Source organism: Syngnathus floridae, chromosome 1 (assembly GCF_059516105.1).
Source record: "Syngnathus floridae isolate MCC-2025c chromosome 1, RoL_Sflo_1.0, whole genome shotgun sequence".
NCBI lineage: Eukaryota > Metazoa > Chordata > Actinopteri > Syngnathiformes > Syngnathidae > Syngnathus > Syngnathus floridae.
In genome coordinates this window covers 3,834,875-3,853,110 of record NC_142413.1, presented here as the reverse complement: position 1 = coordinate 3,853,110, position 18,236 = coordinate 3,834,875, and the positions used below count along the sequence as shown (strand labels likewise).

The 18,236-nt window shown below is 45.8% G+C and overlaps 4 protein-coding genes across 5 annotated transcripts; 2 read left to right on the top strand and 2 right to left on the bottom strand.

Annotated features, from left to right (window-relative positions):
* Nucleotides 1–12: 12 nt before the first annotated feature.
* On the top strand, nt 13–7,713 carry lgi2a (leucine-rich repeat LGI family, member 2a). 2 transcript variants are annotated; one of them, XM_088379094.1, is made up of 10 exons: nt 13–286; nt 447–518; nt 1,558–1,629; nt 1,697–1,768; nt 1,882–1,953; nt 2,015–2,181; nt 2,619–2,783; nt 2,927–3,740; nt 6,437–6,477; nt 6,929–7,713. In XM_088379094.1, exons 1-9 carry the CDS (start codon nt 120–122, stop codon nt 6,438–6,440), a joined length of 1,605 nt encoding a protein of 534 aa, XP_088235220.1. In that variant the 5' UTR covers nt 13–119; the 3' UTR covers nt 6,441–6,477; nt 6,929–7,713. The 2 variants fall into 2 exon arrangements, with proteins under 2 accessions (XP_088235220.1, XP_088235212.1); XM_088379086.1 differs by lacking the exons at nt 6,437–6,477; nt 6,929–7,713 and having other exon boundaries at nt 2,927–5,695.
* LOC148403467 (uncharacterized protein C17orf114) lies at nt 4,982–7,243 on the bottom strand. The gene is made up of 3 exons (XM_088379122.1): nt 7,130–7,243; nt 6,261–6,354; nt 4,982–6,194 (listed from the first exon to the last, which is right to left on the bottom strand). The coding sequence occupies exons 2-3, from the start codon at nt 6,343–6,345 to the stop codon at nt 6,046–6,048; spliced, it is 234 nt and encodes a 77-aa protein (XP_088235248.1). The 5' UTR covers nt 6,346–6,354; nt 7,130–7,243; the 3' UTR covers nt 4,982–6,045.
* Nucleotides 7,714–8,300: 587 nt separating the features above from the next.
* On the bottom strand, nt 8,301–9,720 carry tm4sf5 (transmembrane 4 L six family member 5). Its single transcript, XM_088379110.1, has 5 exons — nt 9,456–9,720; nt 9,156–9,236; nt 8,913–9,055; nt 8,650–8,842; nt 8,301–8,569 (listed from the first exon to the last, which is right to left on the bottom strand). Exons 1-5 carry the CDS (start codon nt 9,627–9,629, stop codon nt 8,552–8,554), a joined length of 609 nt encoding a protein of 202 aa, XP_088235236.1. The 5' UTR covers nt 9,630–9,720; the 3' UTR covers nt 8,301–8,551.
* Nucleotides 9,721–10,765: 1,045 nt separating this feature from the next.
* Nucleotides 10,766–18,227, top strand: LOC148403464 (uncharacterized). Its single transcript, XM_088369260.1, has 16 exons — nt 10,766–10,989; nt 12,163–12,199; nt 12,586–12,626; nt 12,716–12,773; nt 12,840–12,990; nt 13,060–13,216; nt 13,332–14,279; nt 15,667–15,781; nt 15,952–16,162; nt 16,225–16,365; nt 16,716–16,753; nt 16,850–17,043; nt 17,118–17,146; nt 17,261–17,435; nt 17,560–17,654; nt 17,720–18,227. The coding sequence occupies exons 1-16, from the start codon at nt 10,899–10,901 to the stop codon at nt 17,825–17,827; spliced, it is 2,589 nt and encodes an 862-aa protein (XP_088225386.1). The 5' UTR covers nt 10,766–10,898; the 3' UTR covers nt 17,828–18,227.
* The last annotated feature ends 9 nt before the right edge of the window (nt 18,228–18,236 follow it).

Genomic DNA, 18,236 nt, shown 5'->3' with positions numbered 1-18,236 from the left:
GCTGCCGCTGATTCGCTGCGGTCCGCAACTGCGTCGCGTGGTGCAGGGTGGAAACGCGCCAGCCTGCCTGCTTGTTTCCGTTCCGAGTCCCGCATGCCAGTCCAACAGCAGCAGCAAGGATGCCGCCGATAGGAACATTTTGGCTCGTCCTTTGCGTGTGCCTGTGCAGCAGCTTGGCGAAGAAACCTGCTCGCTGCCCTTCAACTTGCAGCTGCTCCAAGGAATCCATCATTTGCGTCGGCTCCTCTTCCGTCCCCAGGATGAGCCCCGGCGACATCATTTCTTTGTAAGTACTCGCCGTCCTCCGAGCCCGCGCCAGCTAGTTGACGCAGTCGCAAAACACGAGTGCAAAACGAGTAAATCAATATTTGAGCAGACTTATTTGCATAAATGACAGAATAGGTTATATATTTCCGTGCTGACACTTTTTCATGTTGTGTTTGCAGGAGTATCGTCAATGGCACTTTCTCAGAGGTCAAAGAGGCAATGTTCTCGCACATGCCGTCACTCCAGCTGCTGTAAGAGCTTCTCATTTTCATATACCAGGCACGCGCACAAACATTTTAGGAGGCAGGCGCTCAACCCCTCAAAAATTCCATCCGTTGCTAAAATTGACCGGAGGGAAAAAAACAAGCAGGCATAGGGAGAACATGCAAACTCCACACAGAAAGGCCGGAACCCCAAATTGAACCTACGTCATCTGCACTTTGAGGCAGGCGTGCTCACCGGACGAGCGCCTCGACACCTCAAACCAAGATAAATCTTTTTTTTTTCTCACTTTTAACCTGTAAGATGTAAAAATAATAATAATAATAAATGAATAAATTATATGTATAAATTAGAAAGGGGTAGAGGTGTCCAAATTAATCAATTAATTAACAACTATTAAATTAACTAAAACTACAAATTAAATGCCTTGCATTTTAATAATTGAGTAATCAGACATTTTTTAAACTAAACATTGTTCAAATGGTGTTTAGTTGTTTTTTAATCACCGAACAAGACCAATTAAACCAAAACAAGTTAACAGTAATTAGGGCAAAATGTATTTTTAATCCACTTAAATGCAAATAACATTATATCTGATTATCAATTACTCGATGGAGTATCAATAGATTATTCAATTCTAAAAATATTTGATATGACAACCTGGAAAAAGTTTTTGGGTTAATGGAATGAATTAAAAATAAAATAAAAAAATAGACATTTTTTTTTTCATCCAGGGTAGTGGGGCAGGTGCTTGAGCACCACCTAGTGGTTATGTTTTCACATGCCTGCAAAAAACAAAAGAAACAGGATCCTGGAATTTTGTGAACTTCTAGCATGAAGCCCAGGTTGTTTTGCAGCTTGTGCATGGAAGGCACGGACAGATTTATTGCCTATTAAAAGCTATTCAAAAGCTTTTAGAAGCTTTTAACACCTCAGCAAGTATTGAAAGTCTTTGGCTTGCCACCGCCAGTCATCAATCTAGCTAAGTGCTGCTAACAGAGTATGACGACAGCTTCAACGTCACAGCACATGCATTTCAAATGAAATTTGTCCTTTCATATTTCACAGGCTTCTCAATTCCAACTCACTTACCACAATAAGGGATGATGCCTTCTCTGGCCTTCCGCATCTGGAATACCTGTAAGTGGAAGTGAAGGTTCAATCAGGTTAGTAAGCGTAAACTGAGCAAGTTGTTGTTCTTGAACAGGTTTATTGAGAGCAACAAGATCGAGACAGTCTCCAAATATGCCTTCCGAGGACTGCGGGACCTCACGCACTTGTATGTTCCTCGCTTTAGATTTGGCTAATCTGGATTTGTTTACCAGAGAGTTGACCGCAATGGAGGCTTTATGGATTGTTGTGTTTGGTTGTTCGTCTGGCTTGTGGCCGCAGGTCGCTAGCCAACAACAAAATCAAGGCGCTACCTCGGGACCTCTTCAATGAGCTGGACTCTCTCATCGAACTGTGAGTTTGTCAATATTTGGATATTTTTGCTTTGGTGACATCAAACATCATCTTTCCGCAGGGACCTGCGAGGCAACGCCTTCCAGTGCGACTGCCAAGCCAAGTGGTTGATGACGTGGTTGCGGAGTACCAATGCCACCGTGTCCGACGTGCCGTGCGCCGGGCCGGAGGACGTCCAGGACAAGCGCCTCAACGACATGAGTTTGCAAAACGAGTGTATCTCGACAGGTGAGAAATAAAAATTTTGATCATAGGAGAAAGTTTTACTCGAATAGAATCCATCAACTTCATTAAATGTTTTGATGTGTCTTCATTGCTACCGACAAATCTTACAAATCGAACTTTGCTAGCTCTGATTAAGCAATCGTAGGATGGACAAATATTTACATTACGCTAGCTGGACCCGTGAGACAAATTTTAAATGTGACTGGACAAAGAACCAGTTTCTTGTTTTTATGGAATGAGCAAGCACAACGGAAACGTCGAGTGTTATAACGTCGCTAACACAAGCGAGCTCTGATCTTTGGAACCAAACTGAGGGCTGATTTAAAGCAGAAACACAAAATTGCCTGCAGTGAGATAAAGCTCAAGTGAGCCTCCTGCGACCAGATCGAGGCGTTGGTGCATGATGACTCAGCATTGACGATGACGATTCCCTTTGGCAGATTTCATCCTGCATCAAAGCATGAGCTCAGAGTCGTTGTCCGTCGACACGTTCAGCTACAAGAACGACGTCTTTGTGGCGGTCGCCGCTCCCGGCGTGGAGAGCTGCATGGTCCTCCAATGGGACCACATTGAAATGAACTTCAGGACTTACGATAACATCACAGGTGAATATGGCAGTCCAGCGTGACGAACGAGATCGAGCACTGGTTTTGCTGGATTCACAGGAATGCCAACGCCTGAAGATTCTTTGGTTTGTACCGTGAATTGGAGTCCAGCATCGGTTCTTCATTTTCTGTAATTGTTTCAGGTCAGTCCATCGTGGGATGTAAGTCGGTGGTGATCGAGGACCAGGTGTTTGTCATCGTGGCTCAGCTCTTCGGCGGCTCGCACATCTACAAGTTTGACGAGGACCAAAGCACCTTCACCAAATTCCAAGACATCGAGGTGTCCAAGATCTCCAAGCCAAACGACATCGAGGTTTTCCAGATCGGTTCCGACCGCTTCTTCGTGATTGCCGACAGCTCCAAAGCGGGCCTGTCCACCCTCTACAAGTGGAACGACAGCGGTTTTTATTCCTACCAGTCCCTTCACGAGTGGTACCGCGACACGGATGCCGAGTTCTTGGACTTGGACGGGAAAGCGCACTTGGTATTGGCGAGCCGCTCGCAGGTTCCCGTCATCTACCAATGGAGCCGCACCAACCGCAAGTTCGCGCTCCAGGGCGAGATCCCCGACACTGAAGACGTGGTGGCCGTCAAGCACTTCCGGATCAAGGACGAGCTCTACCTGGCCGTCACGCGTTACATCGGGGACTCCAAAGTTCTGCATTGGGGCGCCAAGCAGTTCTCGGAGGTCCAGGCGCTACCATCGCGAGGCGCCATGATCCTGCAGCCCTTCTCCTTCAAAGAGCGCCACTATCTGGCCCTGGGAAGCGACTACACCTTCTCGCAGATCCTCCAATGGGATGAGCAGCAGAGTGTGTTTGAGCGCTTCAAGGAGGTCTACATCCAGGCACCGCGATCCTTCACCGCCGTGTCCACGGACCGACGGGACTTTGTCTTTACGTCCAGCTTCAAGGGGAGCACGCAGATCTGGGAGCACGTCATCGTGGACTTGAGCTCGTGAGTTACTGGGCCATATTGCAATGTTCAAACTACCCAAAGTCTTCCGCGATTGAGGAACGACGTGTCGGGATTTTCACGAAATGTTCAGTATATTTCCAGGACGTTAGCTATATTACCGAACACGAATACGTTCAAATATATTTGCAAATTAGTTCGAACATACTAGAAAGATTTGTTTAAACGTACTTGGAGCTAAATGCTACATAAGTAGCATGCTGCATAAATAGCATTTTACCCATAATGCCACAGGCTATTACACGTGCAAGTAAAAATTTGTATTTTGTTTTTGTGTTAGTATTTGGCCTACAGTACACCAAAATAAAAAAAATATGGGTAAAATGCTACGTTTGTAGCATTTAGCTCCAAGTACATTTGAATTTATTTGCCGAATAAATAGAATTAATCAAAATTGGAAGCTCCACGCTTCCGTGATAAAAGCTTACGCAATATCATTTAACTATGCGTCGTAATAGAATACAGCTAGAACGGTGTTTAAAAAAAATCTTCCTAGCCCTTCTTTCATAAAAATGACAAAATATTTTTTGAACCAGCCAATTTGAATCAAATGTAGAATAGCAAAGTTTGAATATTGAATTTCTGGATTCATTGCGTTCCCCGCGCGTTTTGTTCTCGAGTCTGGACGTCGTCTGTGCATGTGACGTCAGAATGCACTTTGCATGTAGGCGTCGTGCACCCAACTCAGTCGCCCTGCACTCTGCATTTTTGATCGAGGAATAGCCTAAATATTCAATTATACTTAAATGACAATTTTGTGGTTTTAATTTTAATTATGATCAAATTTATTTCACTTAGCTCGCTAACTTCCAAGTCTGTAAATTCCTGCTTTCTTGCCGTTCATTTCTAGAAGGTTTTGAAAATTTCTAACAACCCCCACGCGGAGTTTAAAAATTAAATAGATTTTCTTCAAACGTTGATGTGTGATTAAAAATGGACAGAAAGGACTGTCTTTTTCTGGCCACATTTGAGCTCCAAGCTTTTGTTTGGAAGCTTGTGCGCGAATGTCCCGTCCGTTGCCTTCTCGACACGTGAACGAGCATCGCTTCCCTTTTGCTGGGAAAGTCTTGAAGCACAAACCTTTAAACTGCTACCAATGTTGCATTTGGGTTTCGTAGCCTGCCGATCAAACAAGGCATCGCTCGACCATGAGCTGAATGTTAATTTGCAAATGACACGTTCATCCCCCACCCCCTAAAAAAAAAAAAAAAAATTAACATGCCTGGCCATCCGAAACAGAACTCAACAGCTTTATGTAATAATGTCATCATGTTTGAGCATTTTGTAAGAGCATGAACACAAATATGTGACGCGAATGAACATCCATCCAACCGTTCAGAATGTCAACGTAACAATAAAAGCCTACATTGCAAGATGGGCTCTTCCTCCGCCATCATATCTATAATAATAGCCACACACAAATAACAAAAAAATAATCACACACATCCAAACAACAATTAAAGGCAACACAAAAGATACTGAAGTTTTAAAATACAATCTTTGTATGTCCATGGCGATGCATCATACATTTTTATTGAATGTGGATATCGTTGGCCTCATTTGTTAGGCAGGAAAGTCTTTAAAACAAAAAAAAAACATGTATGGCATTATAAGAGCTCCATACACAGGTGTTAAAAAAAAAAAAAAAGACCATAGCTCGTAAGGCATTAAAAAAGCAAAAAAAACGAAAGAAAATTTGCCTTTGTTTGTTTTTTGAAATATTGTACTTAATAGTAATCTAATGGCGTGATGAAAAGAATGTAAATCGCGAATCCAATTTAAAGCAGCAATCTAATTCAGCGTGCTGCGCCCTCCGGCCTTGACCACCAGGAGGCAGCACTGTATAATACTTATGTAGACGCAAGCAAAGAACATGACTTTGAATATGCTGTAATGTTGTAAATTTTTTGTAGAGGATAAAGAATATATGCCCGTGAGTATTGTCGTGTTATTTGTCCACATGCGTTGTTTCTAAACCCGCAGCTAGCAACGCTAATCGTTAGCATGGAAATAGCGCTTCGTATTTTGCCCTCACTTTGCCATCACAAAGTTTCCAAAACACAAGGCGTAATTCTGCCTTTGTTTTTTGTTTAGTTTTTGAGTAAACATTAACTGGGAGTGGCACGAAATAGCTGGAAGCCTCTTTTTTTTTTTCCAGATGTTATTCACTAACTGCCAAACCGCCGCTTGTCATAAAGAGTGAAAGCCTTCACTGCCACCATACGGCGGCCGGTCGGGACACGGTTGTCGTGAAGCGCGGACGCACGCGTCCGTCAGCGTCGCCGGCTCAGTTGGTAGCATCCACCGCGTTGACATTGCTGTCCAGCTGGTGTCGAAAAGACATCCTAGCTTTGGAGGAGAAATAAACGTGGGGTCCCCGGGCGAGGCCGTCGCTGCCGCACGACGTGCTGGAGGCCACATGGAGGTTCCTCTCCTCTTTGGATGACAGCAAAGGCAAGTTTAGCCAAATGTTGCGCCTGGATCGTCAAATGCGTGTCTCACCTGTCACTGAGGGGAAACCTTTGCTTTTGCAGCGCTCTTTGCAGTGTTTGTAGAAAGGGAAACATTGCAGCATCTTCACACCCATTGTGCAAATCTGCAGAAAATAAAAGACAACAAGCCGGTAAGTTCAGCCTGTCCGAAAAGAAATAGTTCACCAATTTTGAATCCGCTTTCAGGTGACGACACTCGCGAATCGACATGTTACATCATCAGCCAGGTAAGATGCTAAGCCATTTTCTGCATGGTTTAGGTTTACCTCACATTACCACGTCGAAAGATGATAACTATGCTGGTCATGGTGTTTTGACCCTATATGGAGAAGTGCTAGTAATTACCCCCATGGCCCTCTTTCCATTTTACAAACCCGTGCAGCTGGATCGTCTCAAGCTTGTGTGACGTTGACCTAAGAAGAGCCAGGACTACAAATTCAGATTAGCAAATGAGGTCACATTGCAGAAACGGGCCAAGAGCCAATGTGGGGCGCCACCGGACCTAATTAAAACTGTGGCTCAAGACTGTTTTCCACAAAACGACCCATCCAATGTTTGTTGGAAAATGGCTTGTGGGAAACGATTGCGACATTTCTTGCGATGCATAGCAATCGTATTCACTCTTTCCTCACTATTAATAAGCACAAATAACCTAATGGCATTTTTTTTTTCTTGCAGGTGACAGCTGAGGCTCGGACTTTCTTTCTCCGGACGCGAACAATGTCCCGCTCATCGCATGTTTCGCAACATCTTCCACTTGCCGACGGTAAGCTATAAGCACCCCATGATGAGCTGAAGAGTCTCGATAATTTCCAAAAACACAACAGAAGCTTCTAAAATCATCACACTAGATTTTGCAAAACAATCCAAAGAACCCACCTGAGTCCAAGCGAAGTGTTGAGGGAGCGGGATGACTTGCGAGCCACCGGTGGAAATCGTCCTTGTGTTCTCTGCACTCTCCGAGTGAACTTTAAATAGCTCGCCCCAGGCAGGGGAGGATACGCCTGCTCCCTCCCGCCCCCTTGCTCTTCCGTCTGCGCTTCAAGCTTTTGCTTTCACACATCGTCAATGCGGTACTACTAATTTATTTCTAAAGCAATCATGAGTTATATCACTTTTGTTGTGCCCTTAAATCCTTTAAATTCCCAGGAAAATAACTTCTGACAAGTTTACAAAACTTCATTCTCCACATTGTTGGCAAACAAAAGTTTATTTGAATAAGTTTTTTTAAACCTGGTAACAACCGAACAAAATGTCTCCAGTTCTCGATTTTTTTTATTTTCCAAAAGTTCTTGTGGGTTCCCAGTAATGATGTGGATAATAAATGTATATTTTCACCCTTTGCTGAAATTTGGCGTAATCCAACAGTTCTAAGATTGCTGACGTCAAGAGAAAAAGTGGCTATGCTGTCTTAAAAAAAAATTAACAAAACAAAAATAACACATTGACCACCCGCTTCAAAATATTGGTTAATAAGTGTGAAAACCGGACAGAAGTTCAACCATCAGGTTAAAACTAGAACAAGTGAAAAGTAAATCGAGCATTCCGGCTGATACCGGCTTCCAGAAAAGAAGAGCACAGTGTCGGACTCGCCAACTTGTTACGTCATTCTTGTATTTGAGCCCGCGCGTTCGTTTCCAAGCCAACAAGTCTGTCACTTGTCCTTTTCCTACTATATTTACACTCGAAGGTTACAAAGCTCACAACTGCCACCGTTTGACAACAAATGCTTAAAGGCTTAACTTGCCGCTCCTCCTCCTCCTCGACGTCGAACCTTTGTCCCCGTCTAAACACCAACAATCCAATTAGCTGTAGAAGAGGACGTTTAATCACATACGAGACGCGTCTGGTGGCGAGCTCATAGTGATTCATCATGTTTGAATGTTTTGCAATTGGAAAGTGAATTAAACAAGAAGCCAACGTGATTTATTTGCAATGCCGTTGCATAATTCTTCCACTGAGTGTCGCTATAACACTAGGTCACGCATGAGATGTTGAACTTGATAAATAATCGTTCATGTATTTTTGCATGGTACAATAAAAAATATAGTTGGAAGAAATTATAGTTTTTATTCCCCCAAATATTTCAAAAACAGTCATTTTACAGCTGTAATTTTAATAGCGTGATTTTTTTTTGCTCATGGTCAGATTTCTGCCCATGCCTATAGTCAGTAGCCATTGTCACATTGTTATGAAAGGTACACAAAATAGAGTCAATGTAGATTTAGGTGCCACAATAATAAAAATCTGTCGAGAAGAAAATCCCGATCTGAGAATCCCTTTGCATCCCAGCAGCGGATTTCACAAGCCGCTTTCATCCTGCGACAGAGAACAAGAGTTAGCTAGGGTGGGGAAATCTGTGTAAGGAGTCTCGCTCCAGGCTCCGATGTCTCGCCTACCTCCTTGCTCTCGCGACAGTCCCCGCAGATGCAGCCCAGGCAGCCGTTGAGCACCTGAACGCCGCACAGCGTCATCTGCAGGACGCTCATTGCCAGCAGGATGGAGAAGAGAACCACGTGCCACATCACCGCATTCTTGGGGTACTGGCATATGTCCCATATGGCCTGGTTCACCAGGTAGCTCTCATTACCCCTGGCAGGAGGAGCCCGTTTCCATGAGCTTTCGTGATCCCTCAAATCCCGCCAAAAGAGCAGGCACTCACGTTCCGAGCTCCTCGAAGGGATACTTCCAAACGTCTCCCTCCACGCGACACTTGGGGCCGATGGCCAGGCCGGCCGAGGCCACGCTGCAACAGTAGATGCCGCCCAATAGACCGAAACCCGACGAGAACACCGAGTTCAACATCTGGTGAGATGAACCCGGATGTTAGCTGCTTCCCACCCCCGTCCCCTCCCATGTTTGCCTTTGCTCGTTATCTAATGGCGCTCTAATCTCAAGCACTCACCCGGCAGCGGTTGCCGCAGCAACCCTTTCCGCAGCAACCCTTGCCCCCGGCCCTGATAGCAGAGCAGCTCGGGCACAGCATCTGAAATCAGAGAAAATTGGGGGTCAAAAATGTTCGCTGGACCTCAAACGCATTATGGAGACGCACCTGATGAGTTTGATGCCACCTTGGAAAAGTTCTTGTCAATACCAACCAAGTCAGTCATCACAAAATTCTTTCTAATAATTTCCATCAAATTGTTGGCGTCATCTTGCCGAGAAACCCTCAAAACAACCACGACGTTTTTGCCGTGATACTCACAAAGAGGCCTCCGCCGATGAGACCGCCCATCAGCCACACCTGCAAGGAGATCTGATCGTTATCCAGACGTTTGCCATCGGGGAAGAATAGCAAGAGATTGGCGATCATGCAGATGAAGGCCGAAGGCAGCAGGATCAGGCCCACCAGGCGGGCGCACTTGCCCGTACAACACATCCCTGCTTGGCTTTCCGCGGCTTTGCTGCCACAATCACGAGGCGGGCAAACCGAGTGCGTCACTCGATGAAAGTCAAACACATCCAAGCGGAAGCAAAGACAGGGAAGGAACAAAGGCCACCGAGGGTGGATGCGCGTTTTTCTTCCCCACCTGCGATAGGCTGCTGATTGTGTTTTTTTTACAGCAGCAGATTGAATGAATTATTAATTCTAAGTTATTCGTCATTGTCAAAAATCAATGCAGAGCTGATAAAGAGAGCTGTTATTTCCTTTTACAGCATTTCACAATTGTAGTTTCGGAGGGATCACTTTTTATTATTGAAGTATTTTTTCTTTGTTAATCCATTTCATCATATCATTGAAGTATGGAGAGGATGTTTTTTTTGTTTATCCATCCAAGATTTATAAGGCTGTGAATTTGTTGGCAGTGTAGTTTCTTACGTTACATGTTTTCAGTTGACTTTAGTAGTAACTGTTTCGGTTTTTGTTATCAATATTTCCTCATCTTTCTGGAGCCAAGAGTAATTTTATGACCTGACAGGCCTGTTCTCAAATTACTCCTTTGAATTCACCTGCCCGTGGCATTTTCGTGTTCCCATCTTTGCGCTATGGGTGCCGACGTCACAGCCAAGCGCAGGCTAAGTGAGTCGAGTCGTTCAATATGAAGATTTCAATTACGTGTGTGTGTGTGTGTGTGTGTGTGTGTTTTTTGGAGGGGGGGCGTTATACGTCATAGCGCTGCTGCACTTAGTCAATCAACGCCCCTGCATGGCAGCCATGTTTGTAGGGGCAATGTTCCCATTAAAGGTGTTGCATGGACTTGGAAATTAAGTTACAAATTGCTAATTTATCAACTGATTTAATTATTTTTGTATTGTTGCTGCCAAAACGCCCTCTCCTAAAACAGGATAGTTGTTTATATAGCAGCGACAAACAAAATGTCCACCTGTAAACTATAATTCCCACTTCCCCAGTTCTGACTGTGCTACATTTTGCGCAAGCAAATGCAGCAAAATTTGCCTGCATTCTTTTCTTTCGTGATTTTTTTCCCTGTCCACACAAATACAACGTGCTAACCGACGAGTTTGCCCCTACTAGCTTAGCGTCGCCGCAAGCAGGCAGCTATAAAGGGGCGTGTCGTAACTTATTCATAACTATGGTCGACGGCATTTGCTCGAACTTGTCGGGAGTTTTGCCGAACAACAATAACCCCGCCGGAGCACCGCAGAGTCGCTGCCTGGGGAAGGAAACGCCAGACATTTGGCAGACATGGCCGAGGCTCGGCCCGAGGACGACGAGGAGAGTATGAGGAGGGACGTCAGGGAACAAGTGGTCCGACGACAGTCCAACGGCAACGAAGGTAAAAACAACACCGCACGACACAGACACGACAGCTACCTTAATCTACCGTTGTTCTGCGTGACATTTACTTCAGTGGTCCAAATAAAACTTACAGGGAGAAATTATAAAATAAAATAAAAGACGAGGGGGAAAAAAGTTACAATCACAAAGTAACGTTCTTATTTGAAGAGGAAAAACTAATACTCCATACAAGTACTATAAAGGATCTTCGAGGGATGTGAAGACTTAAATTACCCCCAAAATATAGTTGCATTTTGTCAAAAAAAAAGTTGCAATATTATCCCGGAAGCTGTTGCACTCGAACGGTGGGCATCAGCCCCCCCCTCACGATTATTTATCCCTGCACGTTGAATTAACACTTAACTCTTTTTTTGTAGTCTTGTAAATATCATGTGAAACTCCAAAACCTCTTTCATTTGTGTTTCTGCTGCCTCCGCACCTTGCATCTATGCAGACAGTCAAATAGCGATTAGCATTTCCATATCTTGTTATCGTTTGTTTGTTTTGGTTCTCACAAGTTGTGGGACTTACTTGGCTAACCTGCTACGCCGGAGTTGAATTTATTGCCGTGTCACATTGAAATATGTTTTGGGAATAACAAAATAAACAAATAATAGGAGTGTGTCAGAAAATATCAGATTGATTAAATCATGGTATCAGATGAGCAGGGTCTTCTCTGAGCAGGTGGTTTTCGCCTTTTGGTGTTTTCTATCCATGTAAGGGCGGACTGTGCGTTTTGGGCCTTTTGGATGGGACTCAGTCCACCTCCTAAATTATCACGCCACGTTCATAGAAAACATCAGTAATACACAAAACCCGAGCAACTAGTGAAAGCCGTGATCAAAACAAGAAACTGCTGTCTGGGTTGAGGGCGGGGGCTGCAAACATCTGGAAGTGTTAAGAGCAGCGCCAGGACTCTGGCAGAAGTTTCCGCAGCCAATCGCAGTGACTTCCTGGAGAAGAGCGAGCCAGGAGAGTTGGGAGTCCGGAGCAGGCAGGAGTGCGGCGGAAAAGCGGCGAGAAAATCCGTCTCGGTTCTCGTGGGGAGAAGACGCGGTGACGAAGAGAGGACTTTTTTTGTTTATTTTTGTTTTCTGAGGATGACTGCCAACTGATGACACGTTGATATTTCCTGTCACGACCTTTGTGTCGTTCATCTGTGTCCCCGCAGGTCGCCCTGGTAGGAGGAAGCCTGAAAATCGTCTCAGGTTGAACACTTTTTGCTATTTTGTGTGTCTGTGTGTAACGCGATCTTTTCGTCGGCTCTTTTGGCCTCTCCGAAACTTTTGTGCTTGAAGTCCATCCCCATTCTGCTGTGTCTGCACCCCCCCTCCCCCACCAGCCCCCTTACTCTTTCCTCTGACACACTCTTGAAAGTATTTGGGCTGTTGGCATGGTAACCAGCCGGGGGCAGTGTCAGCGTGTGTTTATGGGGCAAACCTCAAAGTGGTTCTGTTGAATGTGTGTGTGTTCCGTTGGTGTCCTATCCTAATCTGCCTGGCAACAAAGAAAAATCTCAGGCTCCATTCAGAACATCTTGAAATCTGTTTAACTGTTGAGCTAACTCGGATTTTCCATTTTTCTCTCTGTGCAGCCAAGGTCCACTTTGGTCCCTCAGAGCAGCCATCAAAAGAAGTGAGTACACAAAAAGTGCACAATGTTTGGAAGAAATGAGCCTGGGGTTGGATTTTCCCAAATGTGTCCTAATACCTTTTGTCTTTCAGCCACCAGGTCCAGTTTCTCTGACACTCCACGAGACAGAAACCGGGACGAAGACCCCAGGTGAGGCTTTTGTCTTTCCCGCCATCACCACGTGCCTTTTATTCCTCCAATGTACTTTGTGTTCAGGGTCTTGGTTGCAAGGCGACCAGACATCGCCATCCTCTCGGCCGAGCCGCTCCCCTCCCCTTCTTGGTTAGCCGGAACGCCCGGCGCCTTCCCGCCCCCTCCTCCTCCGGCCGCACAAATCTGGGGACCCACAATCCCGCCGTCCATACAGGTAGCGGCGCTCCCTCCCGTGATCCCGTACTTCGCTACGTGGAAGTTAAATTTCCCTTCTCGCCCGCAGCCTCCTCCGTCCTATGATGAGGTGATAAGGGAAAAGACGCAGGAGCTGGCTGTGCAAACATCTCCATCGCCGCCATCGTTATTATCGCCGTCCCATCCGGCTTATCGAACGACCATCGCCACTCAGACGGACACTGGATCCTCTTCTGGCTCTTCAGGTGAGAAGATGCTCATTTGTTTGAAGCCGTAACAAGAATACAGAAATCAAACACAATTTGTGAATAGAGAACTGTACAGGCAGTTGTAATTGTCTGAAATCGTTTTTGTGTCCAGTGAAACATGTCAAACCGCAGCGTCCGCCCGGCCCCGCCGCTCCGTCTCAAGCCAACGCTGAAATCCACTCACCTTTGACCGCACCTTCTGAAAACGGTCGATCGGAACAGCCCCCGCGTGCCACGCCCCTTCCCAACGAGGCAGAGCGCCCCAGGCCCCGCCCCCGATCTAAGCCCGTCGTGACCTCGGTCAGCAACGAGGTGAAGGTTCAGACTTTGGTGAAACTGCGAGAGGACGGCTTGGCAACACTCGCCGCCCGCGCTCGCTGTGACATCAGCAAACAGGACGCGAGTCAGGGTAAATACCTCCAAGAGCTCCTGGAGGCCTTCAGCTCCGACGACTGGGGTGTTCCGGAGGAGCGAGGTGACGACAGTGGTCTCAGCCAATCGGACGAGGAGGACGACGACGACATGGCTGCCATGAAGGCGAGGATCCAGGCCTTTGAACAGCAGCAGAAGGAGGCGACGCCCGAGGGGAACCGTGGCGCCTCAGACATCAACGAAGAAGTGGTCGCCAAGAAACCCGAACCCCGGCCGCGCCCTCGTCTCCAAGGGCAACCTGCCAAAGTGCTCCCCCCCACAGTTGCGCCTAAACCCAAAAGCCTCCCCAAATCAGCTTCGCTGGACTCGGCTGAACCCACCCCTGAAGTCCCGAATTCCAAACCACGGCCAATTACAGAGCCCCTTCCGACTCGCACCACCTCCCCCTCCCCTGTGCCAGCCCCCAGGCTCCCTCCACCTAAAGCCACGCCCTCCCCCAGTGAGACCCCATCCACAAAATCTGCATCCAGACCACCGATCGCCCCACGGTCAAGTGTGTCTTATGAGAAGGTACCTGCCGACAAACAGGTGGCCCCAACCCGCCCCCCCAGACCTTCCACAGAGGTCAGCGGGGGGCCACAAACTCAGGACACCGTTAACCTGCTGGCTAGGTCTTCTTCTCTTAAAGGTACACAATCTTTTTTTTTTTTTTTTTTTTCTTTTCTCTCATTAATGCCCCCCGCTCCCATTCCCCCAATATTAGATTGGTATATAAAGTCTACACACCCCTATTGAATTTTCTTTTTTAGTCTAAAAAAGATACGACCAGGAAATATAATTTCCAAACTTTTTCAACCAGTAGTTCCTTCAGCCTACGTTTCAATTTGCAAAGCATGTTTGTGTCGCTAATTAGACCAAGGTTGAAAGAATTCCAAAGTGACGAAAGCACACGACTGCTCATTGCCAAACAAACATGCCTGCCGTTAATTATGTTGTTTGTGAATTGTTTCTCTTTCATGGGAGTTGGAAGAGCAAATGATGACTGTGTCAGTACAAAACCGTCAGTGAAAACCCCCCTAGAAAAGCTAAACCCGATTTGGGGTAAGCCAGATGTGATACCTTCACGTGTTGACTCGACGACACGACTTTGAAAGCGAGTGCTTAATTGTCAACACAACACAGTCATTGGAGGGTGTGCACTCTTGTGCAACCACATTTTCTCCATTGTTTATTTTTAGTCCTCTCGTGAACCCTTTTTTTTTTTGAGTAGGTCCACTAAACTGCAATACTCAATTGAAACATGGTTAAAAGATGTTTTACGTATCACAAAAGCTGGCATTCCAACAGGGGTGTGTAGACTTTTGTAACCCACTGTTTACCCAACAAATTGATGGATGAGTGCATTGGAATCAGATGGGTGAGTATGTAGGTCACATGGGAGCTTTTGAAACCTCGCCTGTTGTTAGCCACATCAAAAAAACGCCGCACTCACTGGAAAAAAGGAAAATGTGTCACCGGAAAGGAAACCTTTTGCTTTCCGTGCCTGCGCTAAGACAAAATGCGCTTGTCTCTACTTCCGAAGCGAGAAATCAACAATGAGTCTTTGCAACTCAGCTAAACTGGCCGACCTCCCGCGTTGCATTGTGGGTAACGTAAGCAGCGCGCCGCAGCACAATGCGGCTTTTGAGGCCCGACGTAAACGTGCACGGCCACTGTGAAACGATCGCGCTTGTCCGCTTCAACATTGGCCGATTGTGTGCGCCGAAAAAGGAGCCTCTGTGTGGACTGAGGTTATTATTGTTAACTAAAGCTAACAAGATCAGTCAAATTGAAACATTTTCATTTGAGAGATAAAAACAAACATGCTTTGACAAAAAATAAAGCTAACTGAAACCACATTAGAGTTCTAAAACAAACTAAAACTATAATTATTCAAATTGGCATTTTATTTTAAATGCATTTCTTTTATTGTTGCTGTATGTAAGAAGGAAGGTTTGTTTGAGAACTGTCACGTGACCAAGACAATCAGTTTTGATTTTCAAAATAAAACTGTTGTGCCATTTGCATCTTTCCAGGTTTCTCCCTGGAAACAAATCCGGTTCCCTGCAAGGCTCCCGTGCTCCACGCCAGACTGTCACTGCCTAGCCTAAGGAAGGCTGAAAGTATCTGCGATCCTCCGCTCCCCCCGAGGTAAGAGCGACAACGTGTGCGGCTTTCTTTTAATCACCGGATCCAAGTGTGGCTTGAACACTAAAAAAAACCAAAATGGCCGGCATTGATTTAATTAATTGATGCCAACTACAAACATGCTAACGTTAGCCGAGCTCGTCTGCACCTCACTCAACGTTTCTTTTCCGAAGGCCTTCAAGTGTGAAGCAACTCCCCCCCAGACGTCCGTCCATCAAATCCATCCCCGCCCGTCCACCGCCTCCCACCGTCATCCCGCCGGCGAACAAACCTCAGCCGCAGGCGCCGTCTTCCTTCGTGGCGGCCAATCACAGAGCGTCCAAACGAGGGCCGCCTCTGCCCCCTCGCCCCAGGCCCGGACATCTGCTCTTTCCCACCTGCATGGTACAAACATCAAAATCACAATTATGAGTTTAAAGTACATCAAGTAAACTATTGTGTCCTAGAAACAACAAGTCCTCATCATCCTGGATGACCTGCCGCCAGAGGCTCCGCCTTCCCTCGTCGCGCCGCTTCACAGCACATCCAAATGTCTCATCGACCTGGACGTACTGCCCCCGGAACCCGCCTTGCAGACTCGGTTGCCGGTATGAGGCGGTTCCATAACGCGAGAATGTGGGGACACTTTATCCGTGGGCGTTCTTGTCCGTGGAATTCGTTCTCAACCGTTCACCAAATGACTCACCTAGATGTGGATTTTATGCTCCTTCTTTAAAATGGCGTCTGAATTGGAGAAGAGTATTGTGACTCGCCTTTTGAAGTTCACAGTAAATCTAACATGTCTGAAATTTTGGAATATCTGGAGCGTAAACCCTGTACGGACATTCAAAAACGTTTTATTTTTATTTTATTGTTTTTGTTTATTATAGTGGGTGGGGGCAATTACTCACTTAACCATCACTTGTTTGTTTTTTCCCCCCCGGTGTTGTCTGGGCAGCCGTCCATGCAGAAACATCCTGAGCCGCTTCCTGTCAGGTTGGACATGCCAAACGCCATCTTTTTTTTTTTTTTTTTTTTTTTTAATATTTATTTATTTTTAAACTGATTTTTTGTTGACGTGTGTGCACACAGCAACCCTCGTTACGTCGCTTTGTTCGACTTTGAGGGGGCAGATGACAACGAGCTCACCTTCTCCCAGGGGGACGCTATTGAGCTCCTGGAGATAGTTGATCAACAGTGGGGCCGCGGCCAACTTTACGGACGCGTCGGACTCTTCCCGGTTAGCTTTACCCGAGTCACCGAGGGCCTCCCGCCGGAAAGTCCTGGTGAGACTCATCCAATTATTTTTTTCCCTTTTGAAATAACACAATTCAATATTTCCTTTTGTGTTTTTCCTCAGTGGCAACAATGCCCTCAAAAGCAGCAGAGGTGAGTGTAAAATGATGCATGTTAAAATATAGTAAAAAATTAATGACATCATATTCCAACTTGATTCAGAAATTATTGCAACAAAAATTTATTTATTTATTTAAATACATTCAGGTGGAGGAGTGGGCAGTGGCGTTATTTGACTTTCCTGGTCAGACCGCTGAAGATCTCCCCTTCCACAAGGGGGCGTATATCCAAGTAACCGAACATGTGGATGCTGAATGGAGAAGAGGACGACTGGACGGGAGGGAGGGGCTTTATCCCGCAGCTTTCACGCAGACCTGCCAAGGTGTGACACAGGCATAAAATTAAATGCAAAATTATATATTTATAATTTAGTCACCCATACCTTAAAATAAATAACAAATTCCCAAATTTATCAAGATGCTGACCAAATCGATTTTTCATTCCAGCTCCGCCTATCACAAGCCAGAAAGCCGCAGCGAAGGTCACCGCCAAAGTTTTATTTGCCTTCACTGCTGAGAAAGAGGACGAGCTGACAGTAAAGGTGAACTTCTCAAAACGCCGAAATCGCGCCGTTGATCTGACTTGTCCGTTGTTCTCTTCCTCCAGCCTGGCGACATCATCACGCAGGTGGAATGTGCCGATGAGCAATGGATTGAGGGAGTTGTCGGCGGTAAGCGTGGAATCGTGCCCAAAAATTACATTGAGCTTCTTTGACGAGGACAATCTGCCGACGGGATGTTTCGGGGCTTCGCGGTGGAGGTGAGGACAACAATATTTCAGTCTACATTGATTGATAAGCGGCAAATGGAGAGGCCTTCGGCTCCCCTGCTCCCTCCCCCATCCTGTTCAATACTGGACTCTTTTGGTTCTTTGTTTTAATCATAACACATTTGCTTGAATATTGAATAACACAACTAACCAATATTGTCGGATATTTCCTGGTTGAGTGCATGTTGACACACGAGCAAGAGTATATGTGGAATGGAGCGTTTCAAAGTCTTTTTTTTTTTTACCCCAGAACAATGTTATGCTTCTTGGGCAAAATTACATGAATGTAATCACAACAAACATTCCAATTTCTAAATCCGAATAAACCTATTCATAATTCCTCTAATTATGTTCA